This window comes from Acomys russatus, chromosome 3, assembly GCF_903995435.1.
Source record: "Acomys russatus chromosome 3, mAcoRus1.1, whole genome shotgun sequence".
In the NCBI taxonomy this organism is placed as follows: domain Eukaryota; kingdom Metazoa; phylum Chordata; class Mammalia; order Rodentia; family Muridae; genus Acomys; species Acomys russatus.
Window position 1 is genome coordinate 12403819 of NC_067139.1, and position 27119 is coordinate 12430937.

Genomic DNA, 27119 nt, shown 5'->3' on the forward strand with positions numbered 1-27119 from the left:
ACTGTGCATTTACTTGTATCAGTGGCGAAGATACACAGATAAAGTGTGCTGTCTTTGTTAAAATACAAACACTGCATGTTTAGTAGGAGACAAAGTCTTGGAAAATCAGACCACTGAATATCAATATAAATTTTTATCATTAAACTGTCTGTGGTAAATGAGTTTAAGTGTCCCACTTACAATTTACTTATCACCAAATGTTTAAATCTACTTTTTCACTTCTCATAGCCAACCAAAATTTTACCTTCTCCAAATATATACTGATGTAAATAGGTTATTTACTTAATTTTACTGTGTAATATGGTTATTCTTTAATACAGCAGTACAGTAGGAAGCTGTAGCAAAAAGGAAACTAAATAAGTTGATAGCAGTGTTTTTATAATAGTCTTGATAATCTCAGAAACATGGATCTCAACAGAACTTCTATTCCTGTATAGCAGTGACTATCCTGATGCTATTGATGTCAAACCTGCTCCTGTGGGAGAAGGTGGACTCTGCATCCATAAATGCCAGTGCATTGGGCAATGGTGAGGTGCACCTCAAAGAACTCTTTGATGATGCCATTATAATGTCTAAGAACATCAGTGAGATGGCGACAGAAAGTCGCAGGCTATTGGTAAGTACCTCACTGCCTCCAGGCATCTTTCAGCATTGGATGGCCCTGATTGTAGTGATAGTACATATTGTTAAACAGAAATCATCATAAGTTAAATTTCAGGTAACACATCTTCATATGTGAAAGCAAGCATCCATCCCCAAGAAACAGGAAAAGGAGTATCTCGTGATTTCCTTTTTGTTAAAATAACTTATTCAGATTACACCTCCTCACTTGTATCTTCCCATTCTCCCCTCAATCTTTCACCCTATTCTCCTCCCTTAGAGCTCTTAAAGAAGGGGACCTCCTCCCCTACAATATGATCACAGCCTATCAGGTTTTGTCTAGATAGCTTGCTCTCCCTTCCTCTGAGTGCCGCCGTGCTTCCCCACCAGGACTCCGAAACAAATGGCTTAATTAAAAGAAAACACCTGCCTTAAACTTTCTAGAACCTCCAGTTGCTGATCTTACATGTAGGAAGCCAAACCTATTGGCATCTTCACTAAGGAACTACAGTTATTTAAAGGAGAAATGTACAGCCATGAACTGGGTGAATGGAATAGAGCTAAATTAAACTGTAGTAGATTCGAGATGAGAAAAAAATGCCATAGCTTTTCCAGAACTAATAAGTCCTAGGAAGTGTTTTAAAACATTCCTGGTACATGCCTTCAGAGAATGCATGGACAATAGGGGGGCTGGTTGACGACAGCAAACAAGTTGTCTCTTTTGGGTAACTGTATGTTATATGATCAAGATTAATGAAGATCAAGGCAGAAAGGAGGTAAGGCTTGAGTGCTGCAGTGGGCATTCCGAAATGTGTCTCTACATTTGTAGGAGGTATGCATTCATGTGATTGTTTCATTTATGGTTTTTTTTTTCTTTCCTCCTGCTTCAGATCACCGATGCCTTCTCATCAAATATATTCCCTAAAATTGTAAGCATTGCCCTACTTCCAGATGATTTTCACAAAAACGCTAGAAGCCAGTAATTGTTCTACACCATACCTAGAGGAGAAACCATCATGAGTCAAAATTTTAACAGTATACTTCCAGGAGAAAGAAACCATCGCTCAGGAATGTGGGAACAATAGTCGAACCATTCAAGGAGTCTCTGACTTGTAATGATGAGACATTTCAATGTTTTCTCTAAATTTATCTTACCACAAACTTATATTAAGTATAATATGAATACAATACTGTATGTGACAATAAGCTCTAACAGTTGTCCAAGGGGAAATACTCTGCTGTCCTGACTGGGCTTGTAAGGAGCCAGTCTCCTTTGACATTTTTATTGAGTACACTGCAGATACACATTAGATGACAATTTCTTTCCTGTACATTGGACTCCATGTATTGAACAGATCTTAAACTGAACCCATGCCAGGTATTTGATGGATTAGCTTTTCACAACATCCTAAATGCTAGATGTCACTGTGTAAGATTTCTTTCTTATAATAGAGTTTATTCAACAGGAGGACTGGTTTAGAAATAGGCATAATCTCTGAATGCTTATCTGTGTATCTACTTGTTGTGTCTTGAAGAAGCTGGTTCCAGGACTCTTTCATCATCTCAGGCACCGGCTCTTTCTTTTACTTTTCAACATGGATCTCTTAGTCTCAATGAGAAGGGCACAAAGTCCCACTCCTAACCGAGGAGAGATTTGGAATTGATACCTGCTAGAAAAGATACAAATCTGTTTTCTCTGATGTACTGCCATTGAATACATCAACCACATTGCAGGACAGGCTGCATAAACAAGAGCAGATAGCACCCCATATTTAGTAGACTCTGTGTTGTTGAGTTTGGGGTGCTAGGGAGAATTATGTTTTAATTTTTTGTTTTTTAAAATATTTTTGTCTTATTTTTTATTTGTTTTGCTTTTAAACTTTTTTGTTTTGTTTTGTCTTCAAAGAGAAAGGCAGAAGAAAGCAGAAACAGTACATGAAGTTGAGTGAGTGTGGAGGTGGGGAGATTGATAACTATTTGGAATAGGATAAAGAATATGATAAGAGAGAGAGAGAGAGAGAGAGAGAGTAGTTTCTGTCTGCTTGACGGTTGAATGTCACTTGTACACGGTCATTCAGTGTACAAGATAAGAATACAGATCAGGCACAAGGACAACAAAAGTACAACAGACACTAGATCTCAGCTTTTGGAATAAATATCGTTCTTGATTACTTTTTATTCATATGTTTTTCTGTATACTAGACTTGTAGTCTTTAACTTGTTACACTTCTGAGTGGTTCATTTCAGATTCATAAAATATGTGAATTTTAAAAATAACAGATATTTTAAAGTAATATAGTTAACTAATTTTTAAAAATATAGTTAACTAAGTATGTATAAATACTTATATATTGATTAATAAAAATAAGACACTTTAAATAATATATGTTTAAATATCTAAATGTCAATTAATACATGAATACTGAGTCTTAATTTTCTACTTTAACTACTCCTAAGTTAGTTTTTTTGAGGAGATTTCCAAACAAGGTTTCTCTGTGTAGCACTGACCATCCTGAATCTAACTCTAGACCAGGCTGGCCGCTAACTTAGAGAACTGCTTGGACTGTGGTTAAAGGCCTGTACTTCTGCTGCCTGGGTTATATCATCATTTTTTTTTTATGCCAGATTTGTCTAGCAATGGTAGTGTAAACCTGTAATCCCATCACATTGGGAACAGAGGCAAGCAGATCTCTGTGACTTTGATACCGGCCTGCTAGACAAAGTGAATCTAGTACAGGCAAGGCTACACAGAAAAACCCTGACTCAAAAACAAAACAAAACAAAACAAAACAAACAAACAAACAAACAAAAAAAACAAACAAAAAACATCAGCTTTGGTAACTACTTTTTTCCACACAGTTACATTCAGGATTTATGATTAACTTTGAAAAGTATAATTGTAAATCTTCAATGTTGCTAGAAATAATTGTATCTAATTTAACAGGACCTAGTTAAAAGAAACATCAGTTTTGAGCAACAGAAAACAGGAGAGTAATAAGAATAGATGCAAGCTGGGTGTGGTGGCACATGCCTTCAATCCCAGCACTCAGGAGGCAGAGGTAGGCAGATCGCTGTGAGTTCAAGGCCAGCCTGGTCTAAAAAGTGAGTCCATGACAACCAAGGCTACACAGAGAGGCATTGTCTTGAAAAACCAAATTAAAAAAAAAAAACAAATAAAAAATAAAAAATTAAAATAAATAAATAATTTTTTAAAAATTAAAAATACATAGCTGCATATATACTGGATCTTTAACTCAAATCCCAGAGTAAAATGAACTTTAACATATTAATTATTCTGTTATTTTGTTATTTGAAGACCTTCACATCAAAACATAAATACAAACAGGGTGAGGGTATACAGGAACAGTGAGAAAGGAAATGGCTCAGACATTAGACACTTAATTGAAAGATAAACGAGTTCTTCAGAATTAAGGAGAAAAGAGTAGGTAAGATAGTTATTTTCTTCCTCAACTTCAGGTTTATGTAACACTTGCTTTAAAAAATATACATGTATTAAATGCACTCATATTCTAATTATGAATTCATTTGCTGAACTCCAATTAACTCGGTTTTTATTTTAACATTTACAGACACTAGAATTACTCGAAAAGCAAGAACTCATGGTCAAGACTTTCAACAGCTGCCACACATTTTCACTCAAAACTCCAGAAACAATGGAGGAAGCCAAAAATATTTCAGTGAGTCCCCAGTCCTTGAATTTATCTTGAAGAGCTCAAGCAGCATACTGGGCTGGCCACTCTGTAGGGCATTGTGAGCACTCTATAGATGTCATATCACATCTGCAAGGAAATGCTGAAAGAGTGAGCAATGAAAGAAAAAAACGTTATATGATATATAAATTATAAGAAAATACATTTTTAAGTAATGTTGTAACTGAGTTAAAAATTGTCCATTTAGAGGACTTTAGTTTAGCAATGTCTGGCTACCGGGTTTTCTTTACTTATTCTGTAGGAGACTGACCTGAATTGGGAACTAATGTTTAAATATACATCTGTTTATATGGATGAGAATGAAAATGCAGTTGTATTTATTATATGTTACTAATGGCACATTATTGGTAACATTTTATACTACTGACAACTAAATCAGCTCCTCATGATTCTCAAGAATCTTCTAGTTCTGTGTTTGCATCGTATTTATATGTTAATCTTCTCTGATCTCTTGGTCATTTCCTATGGCTTTACGGAAAGGACCAAACCATGAGGATCATGCAAATAGTGTATAACGTCCCTCAGGATGAAACCATGCTGCCAAATGTGATGGAAAGGTCAACTTTTTATGACAGCTATAACGTAATTGCTATGAAATAATTTGTTTTGAGAATCATATGGAAGTAATCATGGGAAGTGAAGGTAGAAGAAGATAACATTTTTTTTTTTATGACATTCAACATTGGTAGACACTTCATGAACTACTGTATTGACTTCCCTGCAGTGGCCCTACAAAATAGATTATTATTACAATAGCTGAGAAATGTAAAGTGAAGATTTGGAAGAGTAATACAGCATTACAACCACCACTGTACCCCTAAGCCTGAGAGTCTGTGCTTCCTCCAAGTCAAGCACTCACTATTAGTGATATGACACAACGCCTCCAAGATCCATCACCATTTGGTGTGGTCTTCCCTCTAATATCTTTATAAGTTTTTCTTCACAAGTTTGCATCATACCTTTCTACACTTTATGTTTATCGCCACAGAGTTGCTTAAATGGTACCAACACAGCAAGTATTTTAAATCAGAACTGAGCTGCATGTATGGCCCTAACAGTGAGCACACATTGGGAGGTCAAACTCCATGGAGATTCCTACTGGTGCTGGTAATGAAGGCAATACTGTGCCACTGATCGTCATGTGCTCATGCTGACAGATGGGCTGCCTTGCTAGAGGCATGGCATAGAGTAAAGTAGACTGACGGAAGCACAATCATGAATGGCATGAGAATGGTGGAATTGCTATGATGAGTCAGACTGAAATGATTTGGACCGCATGCCATTCATGTTGGTGACAGTTTTCTTTCTGACTCAATTCACATCCTTTGGGTACCTACTGAATCCCAATGACGCATTGTTTTCTTATAGAAAAACACATGATAATGTGGGCAAGAGTTGAAATGGGGTTCCAATTGCACAATTTCACAAAGAAAATATAAGAGCAACATGATGTTTCATTAGGAAAAAAGTAGTTACTATTTAAGATAATGTGCATTTTGCAAAATGTAGGTAAATTTATTGAAATTAGCAGTTCTAGGTTATTTTAACTTAAAAAATGTTGCATCTCCATAAAATCACAAATACACATCTCAGTTATCCTACTCTTATTAAAAAACAAATGTTAGACATCGAGATCAACCTCATTTCTGTCAATATGATTGCTTGCTTACTGTTGCATAGCGTGAAGGCTTTCTGAAAATGATACTCAGTATACTGCATGCCTGGGACGACCCTCTGCACCACTTACTGATGGAACTCGATGCTCTACCAGGAGCCCCTGATACTGTGCTATCAATAGTTAAAGACATTGAGATAAAGAACAAAGGGCTTCAGGAGCACATCATGAGGATGCTCAGCAAGGTGAGCCATCTTCTTACTCTCCTACCTTTTCCTTCTTGAATGATGTAAAGTAGACTGATGGAAGCACAATACTTTTGGAGAATGATAAACTTTGAAACACTTCACTTTTCAAGAATGCAGTTTATGAGAAAAGTCTCATCTGCAGCCTGGCCACTAAGCAATAAAGCTGAGTGGGATATGACTTTTTCATGTACTCTGGTGCCTCACAGTTGACCATGTCCCCCAGAGGGGTGGACCTAGTGGCACTCAGAGGAAGGACAGCAGGTTACCAAGAAGAGACTTGATACCCTATGAGCATATACAGGGGGAGGTAATCCCCCTCAGGAACAGTCATAGGGGAGGGGAATAAGGGGAAAATGGGAGGGAGGGAAAAATGGGAGGATACAAGGGATAGGATAACCATTGAGACGTAACAAGAATAAATTAATAAACCCCCATCCCAAAAAAAAAGAAAAGAAAAGAAAAAAGCTGTCCCTCATAGTCACTGTGAGAGTACCTTGCTGGTTAAAATAAATTATTGCAAATTTCATATTACTCCTACCCCTGGCCTCTGTGCATATTAACTAAGAAACGTGATACTAACAGAAGAATATTTTTGTCTACAGTAAGATGCAGGTAACAGAACATATATTTGAGCCATACCTCTACTTTTTAAATGACCGAGGGATATTTATGGTACCCAGGTTTATGCACATGGAAATTCTTGCTTTTGACTGAGGATTTATATTACAGACATAATCTTACATATAATAAAATGCTTATAAGGAAAAATAACAAAAACATAAAATAGTAATAATGTGGCTGTCGATTTTGTCATTAGGTTCATCCTGGAACTAAAGAAAGTGAAGACTATCCTGTCTGGTCAGGGCTTGCGTCATTAAAGTCAGCTGTAAAAGAATCACAGTTTTTTGCTCTTTATAAATTGTTCTACTGCCTGCATGTTGACACAGATAAAGTTGACACTTTTCTCAGACTCTTGAGGTGTGTGCATGTTCGTGGTGACATTTGCTACGACTTGGAGGATCGAGATGCATTTTAATGATTCATTTTTAGTGATTTTTAAATGTATACCTGAGTATAACCCACCGCCATAAAAATAATAAAGTGATCTATATATGCCAATGTGTAATATGATAAGCACTAATGTTTTCCACTCGTGCTATAGATGAACCTACTTCTAACAGGAAGAATAGACGTTGTTTGACAAATGGCTTCCTACTTTCATTGAGGTTGATCCTCAAAAATTTACGTTCATGTCTTTAAAAAGTATGTAAAATTAGGAGACAATTTATTTAATGGCAACATACTTTATAAAATCAGGCCACTGGTAATAATCCTAATACATTTCATGGTCCATAAACATTATTTGTCACATAGTCAGGATCCATTTTGACATGGGAACCAGGCAGCCCATGTGTAAATTGAATTTCCAAATGCCAGGAACACATGGAAGGTGGTCTGTACAAAGATCGTATCAAATGTTGCACTGGTAGCAGCTCATCTAGGGTTTCCCCTCCAAACAAGTGCTTCACATACAGAAGAGTGTGCTGAGTTCATAGATTCAAGCCTCTACTCTATAGTTGTATATATAACAATTTGAGGTGATTTTGTGATTAAAAACATGACATGAAGGGGGAAAATGTAATTTTATAACCTCATTGGGGTGGAGAACTCTGACAAGTTGTCCTTATAACCATCTATTATGACATACAGTACAAACCTTTCATGGCACAGTTACTTTCCAAAGATGGACAATGGTGAGGTATTAAGTTGATATGAACCACAAAATGTTTTTTTAAAAAATGGTATCTAAAAATTTCCTACCAAGAAGAGACTTGATCCTCGTCAGTCACAGTCATAGGGGAGTGGAGTAAGGGGAAAATGGGAGGGAGGGAGGAATGGGAGGATACAAGGGATGGGATAACAATTTAGATGTAATATGAATAAATTAATAAAATGTATTTAAAAAATAAAATAAAGTAAAAGAAATTTCCAGTTATTATAAATTTCCATTACATTCTTCCATTGATTCTGTGTTGAACTTTTTTGTAATAATAACACCTTCTTTGGGTACAGATATTTCCCACTCACTGTTCTGGTGTGAATGTAAGCTTTCCTGATAGGCATACATGTTGGAACTCTTGGGCCTTAGCTGGTAGCACTATGTGGGAGGTCTGTGGAAACTTTACAACAGGGTGGGAGCAGAGGACTGGATCCCGGGGAAGTGGAAAATAGCTAGAAGAAGTGTGTGTCGATGGGATAGGCTTTGAGACTTACAGTGTATCACCTTCTGCTTTCTAAGCCACCCAGTTGTGTGATGTCTTTGCTTTTATTGCTCTAGTCAAGAGCTACTCCCACCCCCGACGCTCCCTATCGGTATGGAGTTTACAGCCAAACTATGAGGCAAAATAAACAAAGAATCCCTTATGTTTTCTTCCTCAAGTGTTTTTTTCCACATAAAAATAAAAATAAACAGTAAATTATGTCGTAGATGAACTTATTAGAACGAGAGTGAGATCACTAATAAGAGTACAGTTTTGGGGGCTTCCTGTTTCCAAAGCCTTACCCTGCCATGTGCTTTCTTGTCTTCCATGTGTCTGCGCTCTGTGCCAGCTTAAATGGCTTGGATTTCGCTCTTCATCAGATCCATTCCTTCAAGCAGAACGAGGTTTTACAGTGTATATGCCTCAGAGTATACTTTTAATCTCTATTAATCTTTGTTATTCAATCAAAAATGTTTATTCACACTGATTTTAGAGTGGCTGCACCTGTATTAAATCCTAGGAAGATTGATTGAGGTTTCTTTTTGCTCACATCTTTGCTAGTATTTTGTTGTTTTGTTGCTCTTAGCCAAGTTGTCAAGAATAAGATGATATTTCAAAACAGTCTTAGTTTGCATTTTCTTAACTGTTAAAGATGCTTAGCTATTTTTTAAAGACATTTCTTACCTTTTTTTTTTATTAATTTATTCTTGTTACATCTCAATGTTTATCCCATCCCTTGTATCCTCCCATTCCTCCCCCCCCCCCATTTTCCCATTATTCCCCTCCCCTATGACTGTTCCTGAGGGGGATTACCTCCCCCTGTATATTCTCACAGGGTATCAAGTCTCTTCGTGGCTACCAGCTGTCCTTCCTCTGAGTGCCACCAGGTCTCCCCCTCCAGGGGACATGGTCAAATGTGAGGCACCAGAGTACGTGTGAGAAAGTCATATCACACTCTCCACTCAACTGTGGAGAATATTCTGACCATTGGCTAGATCTGGGAAGGGGTTTAAAGTTTACCTCCTGTATTGTCCTTGGCTGGTGCCTTAGTTTGAGCGGGACCCCTGGGCCCAAATCTGCCTATCATATTGTTCTACTTGTAGATTTCTAGGACCCTCTGGATCCTTTTATTTTGCTATTCTCCCATGCGTCTCTCATTTAGAGTTCTTACCTTTTAAAATATACTGAGAGTTATTTTTTCAGATCCACAGTTCCTTTTCAAATGTATTATCTTTAATTTAAGTCAGTAAAATTTTGGAGTTCTTTATGTATAATAAATAGAAATCCTCTGTCAGGTATATACCTGGCCAAGATTTTCTTCAATCCTGTGTGATTCTACTTTATTAAATTGATGTTGTTATTGTTTTCTCCCTTTCCTATAGAAAATTGTTTTAGTTTAATGGGGTAACACTTCTCAGTTGCTATCTTTAATATCTGAGCAAATGGAGTACCATTCAGAAATTCATCTCCTTTGCCTATTTCAGGAAGAGAAAAATTTTTGCTTTGGTATAAAAGTTTAGGCATTGCAAGTATAAAATTGGGATCTCTGATCCATCTGGAATTATTTTTATTGAGGTTGTAGGAATATTTCTAATTACATTGCGCTACATCTGGACAATGATATATCCCAGTACAATCTATGGAAAATGCTGCCTTTTCTACAATCTGGTTTTGGCATCTTTGTCAAATATCATATGAATGTAGTTACACATGGAAGGTTTAGGTCTTCTCTTAATTCCACTTACCTACTTTTCTCTTCTTTTGTCAGTATTTTGCTTCTACAAGTATGGCTGGCTCTGTAACATATCTTGAAACCTTGAATGTTAATCCCTTCAGCATTGATCTTTTGCTCAGGGTTGCTTTAGATATCTAAATTCTTTTATGGTGTCATATGAAATTTTTATTTTTTCCAATTTCTATAAAGAACAATATAGGACTTTTGATTAGAATTGTAATGGTTCTGCAAATTGATTTTGGCAGAATGGTTATGTTTATAACATCAATATTACCAGTCTATGAGTATGAGATGTCTTTCTATTTTCAAGCATTATATGAAAAGAAATGGTCATAGTGGACAGCCTGGTATCCTACCTGACTTTGATAAGATCCCTTCATTTTTTTAGAATGATGTTAGTTTTGGATTTGTCATACATAACATTTATTATGTAGAGGTATACTCCCTCCAGTCCTTCTTCCTTTCTTTTTTCTTTTTCTTTTTTGTTTTTGTTTTTGTTTTTGTGTTTCCAGACAGGGTTTCTCTGTATAGTCTTAGCTGTCCTGGACTCACACTGTAGACTAGGCTGGTCTCGAACTCACAGAAATCGGCCTGCCTCTGCCTCCCGAGTGCTGAGATTAAGGGCGTGTGTCACCACCACCCAGCCAGTCCTATTTTCTTTACAAGTTTTACTAGGAGCACATTTTAGAATTGTCAATGTTGTGCTGGGAACGGTGGCACATGCCTATCAGCCCAGCACTCAGGAAGCAGAGACATGTGGATATCTATAAGTTTGAGGCCAGTCTTTTCTAGTAAGTGAGTCCAGGACAGCCAAAGCTACACAGAGATACCAGATCTCAAAACTAAAACAAACAAACAAAAACAAAAACAAAAGAATTGTCAAGGGATTTTTCTTCATCTATTGGTATGATCATGGGATTTTTGTATTCAAGTCAATTTACATTATTTTTTTGCATTCATTGACTTATATATGCAGAACAAGTCCTGTACTTCTGGAGAAGGCCAGCTTTATTATCCTTTTGATAAATGACTCTACCTTCCTTCTGTTTCCTTTTATTATTTTTGTATTTTGTTTCTTAATAACTTGTATCAGATATAGGTATTTTTGGAAAGTCTGGTAGAATTCTTTTCTGAGTTCATCTGAATGTAGCTCTCATGTTAGAAGATTTTATTATTGTTTTTATCTCCTTATTTTTTCGGAATAACAAACTGGTGATTTGGGTGAAGCTAAGAATGTATCTGTTTCTTTAAGGTTTCCTAGCTTCCTGATATATGGATCATTACAGTATTCTTTTACAATATTTCTGAATTTTCTTAATATCTCTTGCAATGCTTCCTTGCTTGTCTTTTTTGCTGTTATTTTCTGTTACTTTTCTTACTTTCTTCTGGTTAACTGGATCAAAAGTGTGTAGAACCTATAGTCAAAGTACCTGTTATTTTATTATATACTTTTGATTAGGACTTTTTTTGTCATTGTGAGTTTTTTATTTTTTTCCAAATTCTTGACTTACACTATAAGACATTAATTTTTCTCAAGAATTTTTTTAAATGTAGGCACATAGAGCTACAATGCTTAGTTTTCTGTCTGTTTGCTTTTATCACTCAAGAAATTTTATTTTATTACTTTGTCATTTTCATTTAAATCTAAAATTTCTTAATTGTTTCTTTGACCCACTCAATAATTTATTATACAATATACATAAGATTTTTTCCTAACTAGAATTTTTTTCTGTTGATTTTAAGCTTGATCTTAATATAGTCAGAAAATTCACATGATTATTGCAATGTATCTTATCATGCTAATATTTTATTTGTATTTCATAATGTTGTCTAGTTAGAGACACTTCCATGGGCTGTAGAGTAGAATGTATAGTCTATGGTGTTTGGATGGAATATTCTGAAGATAACTGTGAGGTATATTTGATGCATAATGTGATTCAAGTCTGATATTTTTCTATTGTTTGTTCCAATGACTATCTATTAGAGAAAATGAATTGTTGTATTAGAGAGTTGGAGTTAATATCTGTCTTTTATTCTAGTACTGTGTTATTCATGAAATTGGGTGTACCAAAGTTTGGTAAATATATAATAGGAAATCAGAATGGAGAATTCTCAAAAAACTAAAAATAGATCAAACATATGACACTTCTTGTCATATGCTAAAAATTAATAATCTTACCACTCAAATACTTCTCAGCCACGGTCTTTGCCAAGTGTTAAGAAAGGGAAAAGCATAAATATTTTTATTCACCCCACTGCCACCCAAAATGAGTGATAATGAAACTGGCATGTATACACAGTATAATTTTTCTATTCACTTGTATGGAAAAATAAATTCATAAAATTTTCAGGCAAATTGATGGAACTTAAAAACATATTGACTGAGGTAACCCAGACTGGGCAAGACTAAGCCATATTTTCATTTCTATTGGTGGGTCTCAGCTCTGTCTTTAGATTTTGGAGTAAATGAATAATCTAGGGAAAAAATGTGCAAAAGGGTTGAGAGAGACAAATCTCTAGAGAGGATTAAAGCAGGATACATGAAATATGAAAATAGGCATGGAATTCAACTAATGGAGTGGCAGTGACAGAGAAAGAGTGAGGGAGGAGAGTGATAGGTAACACTAATGCACTACCATAGAGGCTTATATTGGTTTATGTTTACCTAAAATCACACACACACACACACACACACACACACACACACACACACACACACGGAGACATTTATGTTTCCAGATCTTGAAGGAAAGCCCTCTTACTGAATATATCACAAAATTCAGAAACAGAATATGGGGGAACTCAGGTTGAACTGTGCTAGATGGCTCCTCCCTGAGCTCCGGCTCCCATAGCCCCAGAAGATGCTGTGCAGTCTTCCAAGGTAGAAAGGCAATCTGGAGTGTTATGTAGCATAAACGCCTACCAACAGCAATTAGCAGGGCGAGGTCCCCAACATTGCGATAATGGTGCACGTATCTTGAAAGTAGCAACTGACTAGTTGGACTTATGGTCGTCTCAATAGAAGGAATTTTTGTCTAGTGTTTAAGAGTGGACAATTGCAAAAGGCTAGTGAGGCCATGGAGCCTACAGGAGAAATTTTTATTGTGCTTTCCTAAGCTAGAATTATTTTGTTGTGGTTGGTGGTGGTGGTGGCCATGTGGTAGTGGTGCTTTTTGTTTAATAAGGTTTACTTTCAAGACATAGCTTCTCACTATGTAACCCTGGCTGCCCTAGAACTTGCTCTGTAGAAGACACTATCTGAAGTCACAAAGATCTGCTTGCTTTGGCCTCCTAAGCGCTGGATTTAAGGTGACTGTCAGTATGCTAAGCTAACTAATATAATATCTAACTGAATTTTAAGTACATCTCCTTAGCCAAGAGATAAGTATAGCTCTCAATGATTATCAAACAAGCTACTTCTTTTTACCAAAGGAGATCATCACAGAAAACCACAACAGGACACATTGCAGAGACCCATTGACTGTAATGTGTCCATGCCCAATTAATATATCTATTATATATCCTCACATGCAAGATTCAAGGCAAATATCAGAATAGGGGCAGAATGATTATAATAGCTAGAGAACAAAGAGGCTTTCTGTGAAGATTGGGTCTTTGTGAACATAAATTCTCAACATTATGGTACTCTAAACAACACCCAGATAACAACAATAGCTGACAGTCTAGTGTAAATGAGGGAAATCTAACAAGGCTCCACGGTTAGGTGAAGAGGTATAAGCAATAGTTTCTGTGAGATAGAAAATTAGTCTTCTCTCAAGATGAGCTCATAGTTGGTTACCAATAAAAGTGATCATTTCAATAAACTTGACTAGTAATAGATGAACATTGATCTTTTCTTCTTGATTACAGTTTTGGTGAAATATCTGTTTCATGATGTGCTGACAAATATAAACCAAAAAAATCTGCATTCCTTACTTAGGCTCCTTTTGTCAGGTTTTTTATCATAGCAGCAAGGAATGTATGTATCATAAGAAAGATTCAAGCACATTAAATAAATATTTAGCATAAAAGTGCAGGTATATAAATTACAATGATGAATTAGAAATTCCTTAGGAAACTCAGCCATTTTCAAAAGTCAATTTATACAGTGAAATGAGAGAAAAAATGAATAAAAACAATCAGCATGCAACTTCACTCCAAGTTACCTATGAGGATCATTTTAATTGTAAAATATGTTATTTTACAATCATGAGATATTATTGTATCACTTCAGTAGTCACCTTCAACTGGCTTCTCTGAAGTTGCACCTCCTCAGCATCTTCTTAGACATCGTTGATGTGTTCTTTATCCAGAGACTAATAAGCCCTCTTACGCTGAATTACAGCATCCTCTCAAATTTCAATTAGAAAAGACATTAACATTTTCCCCTACAACTCAAGTCTCAGATTATTAAGTTCAGAGATACTAAGTTCCTACAGTTTCCTGTTACCTCCTACTAGTGTAAATAAATTCCTTTGATCTGTAGAATGCGGTAGAAATTTGGGGCAATGAAAAATTCTCTATTACTGAGCGTAGAGCTAACAGTGGAAGAATGAGAAGATATATCAGGGAACATAAAACTGGTACAGCTTGCTCCACGGGTAGGCAATTAGGTCTACCTCAGAGAGTACTCTGTGTACAACTCTTTCATGTAGATAGGAATGCTGGGAGTGAATTCCAACAGGGACACAAGCTGCACATCTGGTTCAGAATGTGTTGCTTGAGGTTGTGACATTTATGTTGAACTTGTGTAGCTGAGAAAAGGGGAGTCTGTTGGGAGAAGATTATTCACTAAGACCAGGGTCCTTTTATTTTCATTTTTTAAGAATACACATTTATTACACACATATAAACTAAACTACATACAGCAAGAAGAACGATGAAACAATCAGGAATAGTTATGTTACATTCATAGTGTTTTGGCTATTTGTATTTAGCAATGTTGAAGAAAACATTTTCCTATCTTGGTGCATTAAAATTCTGAATGTAAATCAATACCTAGCATATCTCGTCATTATCACTTTAAAACATCTATCTCTAGCCTATTGGGACTCTAGGTGAGAGAAGCATGGGAGAATGGGGAAATAGAAGGATCCAGAGGGTCCTAGAAACCTACAAAGAAGAACATTATGATGGGCAGATATGGGCCCAGGAGTCCTGCTCAAACTATGGCACCAGCCAAGGACAATACATGCAGTAAACTTCGAACCCCTACCCAGATCTACCCAATGGACAGGACATTCTTCACAGTTGAGTGGAGAGTGTGATCTGACTTTCACACGAACTCTGGTGCCCCATATTTGACTACATCCCCTGGATGGGGAGGCCTGGTGGCACTCAGAGGAAGGATAGCAGGCTACCAAGAAGAGACTTCATACCCTATGAGCATATATAGGGGGAAGAGGTCCCACTCAGTCACAGTCATAGGTGAGGGGAGTAAGGGGAAAATGGGAGAGAGGGAGGAATGGGAGGATACAAGGGCTGGGATAACAATTGAGATGTGAATAAATTAATAAAATATATTTAGAAAACAATTGAGATATAATATGAATAAATTAATAAAATATGTTAAAAAATTAAAAAAAAATCTATCTGGATCTAAATACATCTTATGCCCTAAACAACTAACTTAATTGTGAAACTAAACTATCTGGTCTTCAAGCTCATCAGAGATTTGGTTTGGATTGATTTAGAAGGACTAAAATTAATTAACTAAGTAAACAGGACAGCATATTGAAAAAAAAATGACAGAGACAGTTTTTTGCTTGAACATTCACACAAAACTCTCTATAACTTTGAAGCATCATCTTCAGCCTTCTGGCTCAATATATCTGACATACATATTTGTGAGGAAGACACCATTGAAGAATTTCTCAATATTTAGAAACTGAACCAAAAATGCAATTCCTAGATTATTTAGCCATTTTTCCCAATTTTATTAGGGCCCCTACAAAGGTATTATTTGTCCCAAATCAGCTGGAAGAAACCCTAAGAGATGACACCCCATTTCCCCTAAGGGGGATTGGGTAGGTTTTAGGTTACTTTCATTAGGCAGCTGAGATGGTTTTCAGAGACACCAAAAAAATTTGGAAAAGTATCAGCACATAGAAACAAGCAAAGAAATCATCAAGACACAGATGAGTATTTGTTAATAAAACTGTTCACATTCCTTGAAGATAAACAGACATGGCTCATGAATGAGGAATTTTACATGTGACTTTTCTGTACCATGGTTGTGGATGCCCTTGGGGCTATCTGCTAGAATATATAGGAGGGGAAACTAGTTAAATGCATGACTCGAGTGAAGTAGCTCTCCAGAGTCAGCACTCATCCTGTTTGGAAACTCCTCAGCAATGGAGCTGCCACTGAAGCAACTTTACTTCTGTAAGTAAATTCTCCCTTTGAGTAAAAGGATTCAGCTCGGTGGTTCATTGAACTTTTATTTTAATGGAATTGTTTCTTGGATGCCATTGATGTTCAAACTGGCATGAAGAGATGTTTAGTTTACCAGGAGAAAAGCTCAGTATAGACTTTCTAATATCTTTTAATTTTATTTTCTTGAAAGCAACTGTAAAAGGCACAAGAGACAATCACATTAGTAGTTTCACCATCCTTTGCCTTGAGACATGTTGCAATGTTCAAAGGTTTTCTGAGTTGTCTTTTCTATGAAGTGACAAAAGGAGTGGAAACTTGTTACTGGTATCCAGTGAGTAGAAATGATGTGGAACATTAAACAGCTCCCAATGCATAGGACACCTTCCAGAACAAATCATACAGCTCAAAAAGGCAATGTTTTGGAGTTTGTAATATTGGAAATTATTGAACATGTAACATAAGTGGGTCCAACTCATCTTATTTCATCACAGAAGAAACACAGTTTTGATCACCAGTATTATGTATGTGCTTCCTTATTGGAATAAATTTGAAGAACCTTTAAGTTCTGAAACCTGAAGTAGGCAAAGATGGCAGATTGGGTCATGCTATTTTCCAAATTAGTTCAAGCCAAATGATACCCGAATAAGAACAGGTCGGGGCTGACAACCTGCCATATTGTATAGGAGATATTTCCTAGACAAAAAGATAACACAAATATTTTTGGAATTATATAGGAAGATACTTTATGTTTCTAATATTTTTTTTGAGATTTTCATTCATGAGTATCACATTATATCACTCACTCAGCTCTTCAAAACCCCATTCCATGATCTTTCCCATATTTGGGGCCTTTTTTCATTAATCATTATTGTTACGTTTATAGATACATATAAACAATCTGCTTAAACCATTTGTTGTTGCTTATATGTCTAGAATTTTAGGTATTGTATAATCAAATAAACATCCATACGTCTAGTTCTTATATTCTTTCCCTTACTCTGTGGTGTTCCCTCAGCCTTACATGTAAGGATTATGTTGTGGTGCATAATGAATAGAAATTCTGAGGTGGAACATAACCCTGATCATTGTCAAAGCTTTTAAAAGTGAGTGTTTTAGAGGGAATAGAAAATAGATCAACTCGAAATTCTGAAGGTTCTGCTATTGTGTCATAATGACAAATTTATTCTTTTCAAGTAATTACAATGACCTCAGATAACACTGAGTTTCAGAACTGTGGCTTTTATTTTCTGTCAGAAAGATGTGTAGTGTTCTCTCTGTGACAAGGTGACAGACAAAGTACTGATGGTTGGCGTTCTCATTTCTACATCAGCCAATAGTAAGCCATTAGGAAAATCATTTGATTCAGGAAGCCTTCTTTTTCATGACTATATTCAGGGCCCAATTACAATAATCTAACCTAATTGCACAAAATTTTTTTGAAGATCAACTTTAAAGAAAATAATTTGAAGTATTTGATGAAATGATACTGTTAAAATTTTATCATAAGTTAGCAATTCCAAATGCACATAATTTATGACAGCACTGTTTTAAACTTTTGTAATCATCATATGTGTATTTATTGTCAAAACATGTAGAGGAAGCAAAGAGATAAACTGTGTTATCCTCTTCCAATCAGTGTTCAAAATGCTAACATCAGAAACAATGTTTAAAAATTACAAAATTTTCAAGACTTTGGTAACTAAAGATTAGCTTAAACTCCAAAGGCACTAAACCATCTTTTTGTATATAGAAAAATAAAATTGCTCATCAAAGTAGACTCAATAATTTTTCTTCCATGCTAAAATCAATACCAAGTCATAAAATTTGGCCAGAAAAAACTTTCATGAATCAGCTGATTCTTGTAAACCTCAGGTAAGTGCATCATACATACATGACTCTTGTTTCCATGTAGCAAGGACACTCCTGCTGCTGGTGATATCCATCCTGCTCCTGTGCAAGAAAGCTGCATCAATTCCTGCATGTCGTACAGAAAACGGAGGCTGTAGGGAGTCCATTTTGGAAACAATTAACAATGCTCTCACCCAAGCTGGAACCATGAGTCATCTTGCTCATAAAATGTATGATGACATAGTAAGTGCTTCAACCTTCATGCTAATGTTTGAATTGAACTTGAACATGAGACATTAACCATAAAGACACAAATATCAGAAAATTACCTTAGTATATAAAGAACACGCCAACACCTGAAACATGAGGATGGAAATTGGATAGTTTCAAAGAAACTAATGATTTTTCTATAATTTATCTATTTCTCTTTTTAAAAAAAATCTTATGGTACAAACCTTTAAAATGTGGCCCAGGAAGAAGTCTCATTTCCTTTTATTGCATACAGGGTGACGAGTTTTCATTGGGCATGGTCATTTAACACACTGCACATAATCACTGTAGAATATGTGTATTACAGTGAACTATATATTTGGAGCACAAATAAACTAAAGCATGGGAAGAGGCAAGAAAGAAAGAGGGAGAGAAGGGGGAGGATGAAGAAAGAAAGAAAGAAAAAGAAAAAGAAAAAAAGAAATAGAAAGAAAGAAAGAAAGAAAGAAAGAAAGAAAGAAAGAAAGAGTCTAGTCTTTCAAGAATATCCTAAATACTGGAAATTGTGGTTCAAAGATTTTCAGTGCAAGAGTTGGTCCGACATCTGTCACTTTCTTGCTGATTATTCTACGTCATTTCCCAAGGTCAGAACACACAAAGGAAGATAAAATACCCAAACAGTCCATATGATGGTTATCAGGAAAATGTCCCTCTGTTTAAAATAAACATGTCTTCATGTTGGTTTTTTATTGACTAGATGTTATTTTCTTTCTCTCTTAACAAGACTCACTTCCAAAACGAATTCTCTTCCAATCAATTTGCTTCTAATGTAAGTACCTCACTGCTTTCCAGTGCTCCCCAATGGGAGCATCATGTCAATGATTGCAACTAATGAGAAAGCATTACACAATATTTTTATTTTCTGTTCTTAACTGACAGTGTTTCAACTTCCTAATGTTTACAACAATCTATTAACATTTCATGAATTATCTGATTAATAGAAATAATTAAGATACCCTAAAATATGTGTTTAAGCAAATTTAATATTTCATTAATCATACAATGACTATAGAGTATAAAACATTAATTAATATTGTTTTATACTTTTGTTGACTAGAGTTTACAAAATAGTCTGTTTTGTGACTAATAGTGTCATAATGCAAAAGTTTCATTCTAAAAAAATTAGAATAGTCATCTTACACAGGGATAGATATTCAGTGTTAAATTAGTAAATTTGTAATTTTGATGTCTTGGTAAATAAATATCAATATTTATAGATAGAAAATAGGAAGATTGAAAAATAAGTGTTTTGGCTTAATGCTGAAATACCAGAGAAATGTGATAATTAATACATTTAGTTCTTGACAAATTTACCCCACATTGTTGGCTTTCCAAAAAGTAACTTTTAGAAAAAGGGAGAAGACAGGAAAATAACAGAAGAAGGAGTTCATAAGTTAGTGAAATGCCAAATTAAGTTGCAGATACATGAAACTCAGAATTTGGTGATGAGGAGTTTCTTAATACTTCAATACCAGTTTTTATGATGTACTTATGGTTAAAATTTAGATATCCATCAAAGTGCTTTAATATTCTGGTCATGAAGTCAATTAAACAATTTCTGAAATTTAACTGAATTTTTGGTGCTTATTTGCAGGATGATCCATTGATGAGGAGGGATCAAGCTGTTTTCGCAGCCAGAACTTCCTGCCACTCTAAAATCACGAACCCTCCAGATTCTGGAGCTGAACACACAAATCTCAAAGTGAGTTTTCTTTGAGTCGTTTTTCACAGAACACCAGGAGCAATACACTGGGTTTGTGGTACTGTTGGTTATTTCAGGCATTATGATGGATGCAGTAATCATGCACGCAGAAAATTTAGGTAAAGTATAAAAATTATGTTGATAAATTAAAAGAAAACAAAATATGCAATAACAGTGTAGCAAATTCTAAATAGTTCATTTAGAGGATGTTATTTTAGGGATGACTGCCTTGGTTCTATATCTATTTTTAACCTATATCTTCATCTCTCTATGATTCTGTATGCCTCATCTGAAAGACAGGTGAGCCAAATAGTTCTGCAAAATATTAATAGTATGTTCTTTAGGATGCAACACTGCCCTAATTCACATATTCTAGAAGTTCTAGTTTATGATGGCTATAGTCTTCACATTCTGATTCCCTCAAATAGCATATCTGAATACGATTTAAGTTGGAAATTATATGAAAACAGTAAGGGAAAATAAGGGCAAAGATATGAAGGGAATGTGTCTTCACAGGTACAGTGTTGGTAGGGATGTCAAAAAAATACTCTCTTGTCCTTGCTATATTTGAACCTCACAAAAATTCAAAGGGAGGTGCTAATATTTGAGTAACTAATAAAAAGGAACAGAGGTTCTGAAATGTTGTACAGGATATTTACACGTGAAAGGAATTTAACAATGCAGGTGTGCACTTCACCCAACAGCACACCTCAGTCTTAATCACATGGCAGCATGCTCGCAGGGATTGCCCTGACCAATGACCTGCTTCTCTCCTTAACGTCCTTACATCTTTCCATTGTAATGAATGGGCTCTAATCCACTCTAATTTTCATGAACACCGTGGAAACTAAGCACATTAAGAGAGTGAGTAGTTTAAATAAGATATGTGCATTAATTATTGGAGGGGCAAAAATTCTGTTGTGATTTCCACTGATTCCACTATTAAAGCCAATGCTGTGTCCAAGTTGTTCACCCATAGATGCCAACAAATATCCTACTCTGTCAGAGGCAACAAGAAGGCACATTAAGGCATACCATGATCTCACCATTGTTTTAATTTCTTCAATTCACATAGAAATCATAAACATGTATATTAACAAATGTCATGATTTATTGGTGTATATGACAACCTGAGTGAAAATTATTTGAGCCCCTTGCCCTGCCTGGAGGCCTCTATCCTTCCTTAGTCAAATCTTTTTGTTTCAATTGAGTCATATAAAGTCCTGTTTTACAAATTGATAGACAAATGTCCAAAAAAAATCAAGATATCACTAGAGAGGAAGCTGCTACAATTTCATAGAGAGAACAAAACATGATGGCATAATCTCAGAAAAAAATTTAAGCACCATAATTCTTTTTACTTTGTAGACAGTAGACTAATTTTTTAAAGTTTACATTTCAACACCATGTAATATCTATAAACATGTGTCATATGTACATATAGACACATTAAAACATATTTCAGTTCAGCTTATTCACATGAAAATTACAGGCAGGAAACTTTTCTTACTGAAAAATTTTAATGCAGTGCTTCTATTATGTTTGCTCAGACCAAAAAATATTTAAAAATGTTGATCAATTTTGTGGGTGCCTGGAGCAGCCCTCTGTCTGATCTAATGATTGAACTGAGTGCCATGCAAGAAGTCCCAGAAAGTATTGTTTCAGAAGCCAAAGAGATGGAAAAGAAAAACAGAGAAATCCTGGATGATCTTAGGTGGATTCTCACCAAGGTAAGCAATTAGTTATTCTCATTCATAAAAGAACTGCATTGTGTAAATTTTTTTAAAAAAACATATTCTGAAAAATCTCATCTTTCCAGATGGAAACATAGACATCTGGTCAGGTGGTCAATTTTCTTGAACAGCTTATTGTTATCAAACTGTGGGTCATGACATCTTTGGAGGTCAAATATGCCTATCCCAGGGGTTGCATATCAGATATGTTGCATATAATGTATTTACATTGTGGTTAATTACAGTCACAAAATAACAGTTATGAAGTAGCACCAAAGGTAATTCATGATTGGGGGTCCCCACAGCATGAAGAACTGAACTAAAGGCTCACAGCATTAACACTGCCTTAAGAGATTGCTGGCGGTTCCTACCTTCTCGGAGATGCTTCCCATTGCCTCCCGCCCCAGGGATCAGAGAAAGACAGTTGTTACTCTTGGGCACTTGGAGGACACAAGTCCTGGGCAGAGTGAAAAGTGCTCAGATCCTTCTATCACAGCCATCCCTGGGCTGTGCATATTAAACCATCGTCTGATCATTGTATGAGAGATTGTCATACATAAACTGCATAGAACATGGATTTAGCTGAAATCCAATAGAATAATGGTGCCTATCATTTTCTGTGAAAAGCACAGGACATGTATGAGTTTCCTAAGTGAGAACCTGACACTCGCTCTTCTATTGTCCCAGGGTCAAATAGAAATTTCCTATGTTTCCTCTGTCTCTGGGAGGCCGTACTTCCTCTACGATCCATTCCATGTTAGAGCAAATGCATATGGGTCTTGATAATAGTTACTAAAAGACTATCTGGTCACAAGCCTCCTGCCCTAGAAATATGAGAACCCATACCTATGATGAAAGCGATACATTTCTGAATGTGTTTCTCTGACTGAACACAAAAGAAAGAAGGAGAGGGCAACCCTAACAATATACTCAACAATTAACTGACTATTGTTTTAATTTACAGGCCTATCCTACTGCAACGATGATTGAAAGATTCCCCAGCTGGCACTATCTTCCAGCCTTAAAATCAAATGACATACACTCTAAATGTTTGGCAATGTATAACCTTTGCAATTGCCTAAATACTGATACAGCCTACACTATATATCATCTCAGAAAATTAAAATGTCGATTAACTGGGGAAGATTGCTGAGTGCACAACTAGCCTGTTGCTTTGGAGACGGTTAATGACAGTCCATTGCTTAAAATATTGTTTTAATTTTATACCTTTGAATGTATGCATGGGTACAATTGGTCGCTTTAAAAAATAAAAAAGTCTTTCTTTAGAAATATGCAAATCTAAAATGCCTATTTTGTTTTGTTCATCGAGTAGAATATCAATAAAATTAAGTTAAACCCATGCAATTTATCACAAACTATAGGTATTAAGTGTGCAAATAAATGCACAGTTTACTTCAATAAACTCAAAATGTACTTTATAGAAAAATAGTAATTCATGTTTTTTACTCAAAGTGTAAAACTTAAAATAACCAATTCATGTGTCATAACAAGAAATATAAATGTCACAATACTCCATGAGATCCAGAATGTCTTGAGGAACCAGTGTTCACAGTTAAAGCACAGGCAATCCAATCTAATTGCTATTTGACACCACAACTTCCAGATGGCTTGGAGTAGATATCATAAAGACACACAGAGTTAATGTATGAAATTTCCAATGAATTAATTTTTATAAATTAAAAATTGTTTTAGAATACAAATACCAGCTATTCAAGTTCTCTCCATGATGTCTCATAAGCCCCACTATAAATGAGCTTCTCCGTACCATGATAATGGGTATGATCTGCTTGTTTTCCTTTCTCTGAGTCTAATGAGTCCTTTTTGCTCTATGATCATTTTAAATAGATATACTTTTCATATGGCATCTGTATGGATATCATAGGAGCATTAATGTGGAGCATCTCTTTGTCTGTGTGCCATGACATTCAGATGAAGTACCCAGGTGTCTTTCATCCTGGTCAAGAGGAAAGAAGCCTTCCTTCTTTCTATTATCAAAAACTGTTCGTTATTCTTCAGTTATACCTTAAGTGTGATATTCAGTACTTTGATTTGTTTGTTTGTTTGTTTTTAGGAACTTTAAAAAAATTTCCCCTCTGTTTTTCTCCAGTGACTTTCTGGATCATTCAACCTTCATGTATTTGTGAAGATTGTGCAGTATTCTTGATATCATTTTTTTGTTGTTGTTGTTTTATGTTATTATGGTCTGATAAGTTATTGGATGACCAATACAGAAAGTGCCAATCAATGAAAATGCAGACCTTGTGGAGCCAACTGACACATAATGCATCATCAGTACAACCCCAGCACAGAGGGTTGAGGGATCTTTGTGGCAGAGAGGGTGGAAATGCTGTAAGAGGCAGAAGATGAGGGAGTTTGCATTCAGATCGGGTCCTCTGGAAATGACACACGTTAGCGCCACACAATCCCATCACCATGACAGCTCAAACATGAGCCAAACACAAAGGCAACAGCAATAGATGTGCTGAAGCCCAGGAGCCTTAACCCACACAAAGACCTGCAGGCAGCTAAGGGACACTCAGGTTTAAAGAAAATATGTGAAATGGCAATAGATTCATGATAGATTGAAAACCAGAGAAAACTGTTGGAAATTAAGCCTGCTTCACAAAGTATGGTGCATCTGAATCTGAAAGACTTCCATATAGGACCACAGAAAAGCAGCACATTTTACTGCAAGGAAGCAATATGGTCAAATTGTTAATTAAACGTGGCTGGGGTTGGGTGTAGGAGTAAGAACTATCTGAGGAAATGAATAAGCCATGACTCTACAGAGAAAATGAAGACACAGAAGCACAAAAAGACACAGGAACTGGGACTAGACACATGAGTGATTGAATAAGTGAGTGAGTAAGTGGATGGACATATGTATGGAAGGAAAGATAATGTAAGAAAGGATGATGTGCATTCTACTGTCCTAGGAATTGAAATACAGTGAGACAGATCTGTTTCTAAATATTTTTTAAAACAACAGCAACAAGAAGCCTCTTTACAAAGAAAAGAAAGGCACACTGATTGATTGTGGCAATCTTAAAAAGAATGCTTAATATCAACGGTCTTTAAACTACTCAAAACATAAAGGAAAGGCACAATTACCAAATACATTTTATAGAGCCAGCATAGGCACGATACCAAAAAACACAGACAGCCAAAAATATGGAGACCATTGAACATGAAAAAGAGAAGGGTGGGGCGGGATGAGTGCTATACAAACTGCTGTACCAAGCAAGGACAATGCATGCCGTAAACCTAGACCCACTATTGAGATCTACCCAATGGACATCTCATTCTCCCTGGTTGTAGGGCGAGACTAGACTGCCTCTGACAGGCACTCTGGTGCCCCCTATTTGACCACTTCCCCTTTGTTGGGAGGCCTGGTGGCACTCAAGGAAGGGGAAGCAGGCTATCCAGATGAAACTTGAAAGGCTGTGATCATATGGTTGTGGAGAGGTTCTCTTCTGTCACAGATCTAGATAAGAGGAATAGGGTAAAGAGATGGGGGGGGGGACTGGAAGATAGAAGTGAGAGGATAACAATTGGGATGCAATCTGAATAAATTAAGAAAAAAAATAGCAATGTGAGATACCAGTAAAAGGGTAATGATAAGAAGGAAAGTGGAGAAATGATGTAATTATATTATTATATTAGAAAAATAAAGAAACAATAATACTTCAATTGCACTGGAAGCTGAGACATTAAGCATCATAACTCAAATAGCAGAAAATAAACTTTCATTGGTAAAGGATGCAGCAACTACTGAAACATGGAGAGGGTCAATTGGACACTTTCATGAAATTTCAAAGAAATCTATATTTTTTTTTATTTTCTAAAGACAAAAAAAGAAATAAACAAACTATGGTAGAAACATTTAAAATGTGTCCCAGGAAAGAACTGTCATTTCCAGTTGCATTCGCGATCATGAATTGCCATTGGCCATGGTCATTTAGCATACTGAAGATAATCACTGTAGAATACGTGTATTGCAGTGAACTACATATTTGGAGGAAAGATAAACTAAAGCATGGGAAGAGGCAAGAAGAGAGAGAGAGAGAGGGAGAGAGAGAGAGAGAGAAAGGAAGGAAAGAAGGAAGGAAGGAAGGAAGAAAGAAAGAGGAAGATATATAGCCATTCAAGAAGGCCCTAAATACTGTGAATTGTGGTTTAAAGACTTTCTGATCTAGAGTTTGTCCAATATCTGTTTCTTTCTTGCTGATTAGTACACCTCATTTCTCAAGGTCAGAAAATACAAAAGAAAGTAGGCAAATCTTCATTTTGATAGACATCAGGAGAATCTGACTCTCTTTGCAATAAACATGTCTTCATAGAGTTTTTTAATGACTGGACATTATTTTCTTGTTCTTAACATGACTCAGTTGCACAATGAATTCTCTCCCAGACATTTTGGGACTGTTGTGAGCACCTCACTGCTTCTGAGCTGCTTCTCAGAGAAAGCATCATGTCAACGATTGCAGCTGAGATGAGAACGCCTTATAAATTACTTTTATCTTCTGTTCTTAGCTGACAGCATTTCAGCTTCTTAACCTTCACAATAATCTACTAACATTTCCTGAATTATCAGATAGGGTACAGAGGATGGGAGAAAAAGAAGGTACAGTAGGGCCAGGAGATTACAGAGAAGACCAAGATTGGGATGTAGAGTAAATTAATTAATTAATAATTAATCAAAATAGAAAAATTTCAAATTATTCTCCACCACATTATATATATTTCTACTCTAACATGAAGTATTCTATGCATACAACTCAATTGAATACAAAATTTATTTCTAATACTTTGAAAGTACTATTGCAGGCTGCTTAGGACAATTAAGCAATACAAGTTAAGTGCTGGTTGATAAAATCATGGTCATGTCAATTACTAGTATATATATTTAAAATTTTTTATTATGTTTCTTTTTTAACATATGCGTTTACATTATTACACAAGAGTAAAATACATTACATA

The 27119-nt window shown here is 35.8% G+C and overlaps 2 protein-coding genes across 2 annotated transcripts; both read left to right on the forward strand.

Moving 5' to 3' along the window:
- The first annotated feature begins 451 nt into the window (after window positions 1-451).
- Window positions 452-7230, forward strand: LOC127186945 (prolactin-7B1-like). Its single transcript, XM_051143217.1, has 4 exons — window positions 452-616; window positions 4191-4298; window positions 6012-6191; window positions 7012-7230. The coding sequence occupies exons 1-4, from the start codon at window positions 452-454 to the stop codon at window positions 7228-7230; spliced, it is 672 nt and encodes a 223-aa protein (XP_050999174.1).
- A 10637-nt stretch (window positions 7231-17867) lies between these two features.
- LOC127186946 (prolactin-8A9-like) lies at window positions 17868-23271 on the forward strand. Its single transcript, XM_051143218.1, has 5 exons — window positions 17868-17901; window positions 18478-18656; window positions 20278-20385; window positions 21936-22115; window positions 23083-23271. The coding sequence occupies exons 1-5, from the start codon at window positions 17868-17870 to the stop codon at window positions 23269-23271; spliced, it is 690 nt and encodes a 229-aa protein (XP_050999175.1).
- Window positions 23272-27119: the final 3848 nt, after the last annotated feature.